Consider the following 4,754-nt stretch of genomic DNA (forward strand, 5'->3'; position numbering starts at 1 on the left):
CCCCCCGTGTAAAATGAGGCTGCTTCAGGCTGGTGCTGCTGCTGCTGCTCCAGACTTGGCTTTGGAGGAATGGCTTGGGGAAGTTGGGCCAGGAAACGTAGCCTGAGGCAGCTTTGCAGCCCCCTCTTTGCTTGTTGCACTTTTTCCATTTGTTCCTTCGCTTTTTGCAGGCTCTGACTCAGGGAAGGTGCGTATTATCCACTAGACACGTCGAAGAAGAGAGAAACCAATTAGGGTCGAAATAAATGCTAGGGAGAGAGAGAGGGAGCGAGAGAGAGGGAGAGAGAGGGGGAGAGGGAGAGAGCCTTGCTTCAAATTGCTCTCGTGTTAGAGACGAAATGAGAATTTAGGGCAGGTGGCACTTTGCATTATTATTCTTTGGGTTCACATATGACAGGCAAATCCTAAAGCGGGATGGAAATGGACATTGCTACATTTATGGCCAAGGTTTCAGCAAAAAAAAACTTTTTTCGCCTTTGTCAGCGTGAGAGTTGGAGAGGGGAGCGAGCCCCGCTTCCCAGCCTGGAGCACGCTGCTGGGGACTGGGATTGCTCAGGCTCTTCGGGAAGCGAATATTGTTTGGGGAGCTAATGAGCCTAATAAAAACGTGATGATGGTGGCGAGGGGCTGGTGGGGGCTGTAAGAAATATTGACTCGTTTTCAGGTCTGTGGGGGATGATGTTTCGTGATAGACAAACTATGAACGTAGTTCACAGCGAATGTGGAAGGAACTTTTGACTAACAGTGGACTCGGGAATCTCTTGTTTTCCAGTAGTAATGCCTCTTTGTTTTTTTTAGATGTTTTCACCTCCTGTGAGCAGTGGGAAAAATGGACCAACTTCCTTGGCAAGTGGACATTTTACTGGCTCAAGTATGTAAAATTTTTGTTTCGTATGTAGCTAAAATGTTGTTAGTTATTTATCCATAGGCATTACCTTTGTTGTGGTTCTGTTAATCTCTTCTGGGGAGCAGATTCATTCAGATTTGAGCGGAATTATTCCTAAGCGCTGGCTGTTACTATTATTAATATTATTTCCACAAGGCTGGGATATTTTCACAGTATTTCCATGCCTTTCTGATTAAAAAAAAACCAAACCCAAACTTCTCCTCACTGTAATTGTTCAAGGTGAGCTAGTTAAAATCTTCTTTTTTAAACTGAGCACTGGAGAATTTTATTTACAGTTTCAGCTGCTGTCTTTTGTCTGTCAGAAATGCTAAGCCAAACATATTGCGTGAGAATTAATTTTGTGAATAAAAATTGAAGGCTGCTTAAATTAAATAAATAAATAAGCAAGGATCCGAGTATAAACACCAACCTCTTCCGGGAAAACAACTCTTTAGTATTGGAGATCACTGTTTGCTGATGAAATAATTTTTCGGTGAATTAAAATCTTCAGGCTGGTTTCTTTTCCTGGTGGAAGGCAGGGGCATTTTCTTTCAAAATATTTGACTGCTTTTTGAAGAGTCCTTGAAATTGAACTGGAGGATTTGTTTGTTTGTATGTTTGTTTATTTGGCTGCAGTAGTACTCTATGGGCAACTTCTGCGTTCCATAAAAACAGGAGTCCTGTTTGATGACAAAAGAAATATCAGAGCTCTTTGCGGTAGAACATATGTGGACAATAATTGTCTGGCAACTAAAGTTTTATGTAGAGGCTTTTATATGCCTGACAAATTAGAAGTAAAACTAGCAAAGATACTTACGCATTTGAAATTTCCTTACTCTTCTATTAAGTTCGTTTAAGAGGGTTCCCTGCCTTGCGGATGTGGGGTTTTGGACAGGACACACACACACACACACATCTCCGGGTGGAGAGTTGCAGTGTTTTCAAAGCACAGGCAATTACACATACCAACACACTGTACGTAGTATTGTTATACACAGAGTACTGTTCTAAATCAGATGGTAAATTTGGACAAGTCTTCACTGCGAACTGCCAGTGGATATCTAGATATAAACACGTCATTGCATATAGTTTCATGCCTGGTATTTGCAGTTTGTACTCAATTAAAGGAACCTCTTCTGTGTGTTGAGTATAGCCATTTTTATTAAATGCACTAGTACCTCAAATTAACTTTTTATTTCCAAAGAAGGACTTCCTAATTTGAAGGTAGCCTGTAATATCCATTTTTAAGATACTAGATCAAACGCCACCTACAATTATTAAGCACTCATTTTGTGAATTTTATTCTATTCAGACTTTCAAAATAAGAATGTGGTTTTGTTTTACCTTGACAAATTTGGTTATATTATGAATGCAGTGACTTGGAGAATTTTCCTGTTAGGTTTGAATAACTTTCCAAAATGTAATTTGTATCTCCAAAGCTAATGATTTTAATCCTATTTTTTGTCATTTTTCTGAATTACATAATTTTAATAACTGATTTAACCGAATACATGATATTGTCTGTATTTGTTTTAACTGGAGAGAAGCAAAGAGTGTTTGTGCCAGACAAATCAATTTGTCATGCTTATGTACCAGTCAATGCAGCAACAAACACTTGGGCTAACAGCACTTGCCTAGGTAGTGATATTTAATAAATGCATTGTAAAGCTCATCTATGAAGTCATTTTGGTCAGAAATACCGCAGGGTGCCAAATCTGAAGAGCGAGTGAAAGCGAGAGGTTACGTTGGATTTTATTGTCTCTAAAGCTGAAAGCATCAAAGTAACTTTGACACATCCTTTTAGACGTACAGTTAATTTAATGAGCTGAAGTGAGTTAGTAATATTAAGGTGTAGACCGTTTAAAATAACACCTGAACTCTCCCAGCCTGTAACAGCGTGTGGATGCTTGAATACACCAGTCTGATGGTGGAGGACGAAGCACCCTGCTTGATAAGGGGATGTCTGCTGTGTGTTGGTAGGCTGTTTGCAGGCTGGCAGGCAGCACAGGGTGCGCTCCTCTAAGGGAGAATCAGTCTGAATTTACTGTACAAATATCTGTTGCTTGGTTATTAGTCGGGGAGTTTCGCAGTGAGTGATCAGTGATTTCGAAAAAGTTGTCAGAAGCTAGGTGCCAGGGACTTGTCCCTCGGTGGTGCTGGGGTGGGTGTGTGGCCTGAAGGTACAGCTGCGTGCAGGAGAAGCGTGGCTATTGTTTCCCTGGGCTCTTGCTGGCCAGCTGGCCGTGTGCGAGAGGCTCGCTGCTTCGCAGTGTTGGTGTGCGGTGCTGTATGAGCCAGGACTTGAGAAATTCAGGTTTGGGATGATAGCGCCCAGACAACTGCTTCAAGAGCTGTTTTCTCTAACTACATGGAAGGATTTAAGGTAGCTCCAGTAATAAGATGTGAGCACAGTTTATTATTCTAGTTATGCGTGTGGGTAATATGGAATTTTAGGGATGCAAGTGCAGCCTGGTCTTCTCCTGGACAGATGCCCTTCTGAAGTTTGAGCTGATCTTCTCTTAACGGTCCTCTTTTAAAAATTATATTTATTGAGATGAGGAACCACAGATGTCACTCCTCTGCATTAACCCGAAACTTCTCTTATAGGGGGAGGGAAAAAAAAAAAAAAAGACCCCAAAGAAAAGTAATTCCAAGCAGTGAAGTGAAACTAACTGTACTTTAAGAAGCGTGGTACTATTTCATGCTTAAAGTCATCTTAATAGCTTTTTACTCATCTAATATATGATGCTCTATTGTGATTTGTAATGTGTGAATGAAAATAAAGTAAAGCCACATTTCCTTTTAATCTTTAATTTCACAAACATGGCTTCTTACCATGTTAAGAACTGGTGAGGGCTGCAAGGGAGAAAGGAATGTAACCTGAGCCACAGCCGTGACATTCCCATGGAGCATTTTTCACATGAAAGGCTTTTGTCAACCCAGTAAAGGACCAGGAGTTTTTGTTTGATGTTTGCAGGTGTTCAGCAGAGAGCACTAAAACAATTCAGCCATGCTGGTTTAGAGACTCTGACCTTAACAGGGAGAATTGGTGAAGACTGAAATTATTTTTAAAACTCCCCTCGAGTTACCTCAAATGTATATTGTATTTGTAAAGTGATTTAATACCTGTTACTTAAATTGAACAATACATATCTATTAGAATTAAGCATAGTTTTTCTTTTTTATTTTTTTTTCCTTTTTTTTTAAGGACAGTTGCCAAAATAAAATGAATTTTCCCCCATCTTCTAAAATTTTCTGAGCACTTTACCCAAGCCTCTGCAGTAAAAGCATTTGTCATAATCTTAAGTGCGAGCCATTGTAAAATGAGGGAAAGATGAGATGGTGCTCGATTTTGGGAATGGATTTTGCAGCAGTTTTTCAACAATTGTGTGCTGAAGGATTTGCTAGGTCTGTCACATTTGGCATATTTCAGTTTTTGAACTGTTAAATCAAAGCCCACATCTTCCTGATTATGTTCAATTTCTGCTTCTTCTATTTTCAGTATTTAATTTTACCTAAGTTTTCAAGCATCTGTTACAGATTGCCCACTATGTATATGTTTGAATATTGTGTGGGTGAGAGCAGCAGTAGAATAACTGAATTCTTATGATTGGCCATTCCTATTGCGCGCACACACACACACACACACACACACACACAATCTAAAATCTTTGCTAGCACAGACATCACTGGATAAAGTGAAGTCAGTTTAAAGGATTTAAAGGCTTGCTTTTAATTTTGCCATTAGTTTGATTAGGGCTCGTCCTGTATTAGAATAACAGCAATTACAAAATTAATACATGTTTAACTAGGGAATCACAAATTCAGCTTGGTTTTGAAGTCCTTTTTTTTTTTTTTTTTTTTACCT

General features: G+C 39.5%; 1 protein-coding gene across 1 annotated transcript in view; it reads left to right on the plus strand.

Annotated features, from left to right (window-relative positions):
- The first annotated feature begins 331 nt into the window (after nt 1-331).
- Nucleotides 332-4,754, plus strand: part of TCF4 (transcription factor 4) — a 210,418-nt gene continuing 205,995 nt past the window's right edge. Inside the window, exons 1-2 of the mRNA XM_026865874.1 lie at nt 332-447; nt 799-871. Of these exons, the coding sequence (XP_026721675.1) occupies nt 415-447; nt 799-871 (106 nt within the window). The 5' untranslated portion in view covers nt 332-414. The remainder of the gene's footprint in view (nt 448-798; nt 872-4,754) is intronic.

This window comes from Athene cunicularia (genome assembly GCF_003259725.1).
Source record: "Athene cunicularia isolate RWA chromosome Z unlocalized genomic scaffold, athCun1 chrZ_part1, whole genome shotgun sequence".
Lineage (NCBI taxonomy): Eukaryota > Metazoa > Chordata > Aves > Strigiformes > Strigidae > Athene > Athene cunicularia.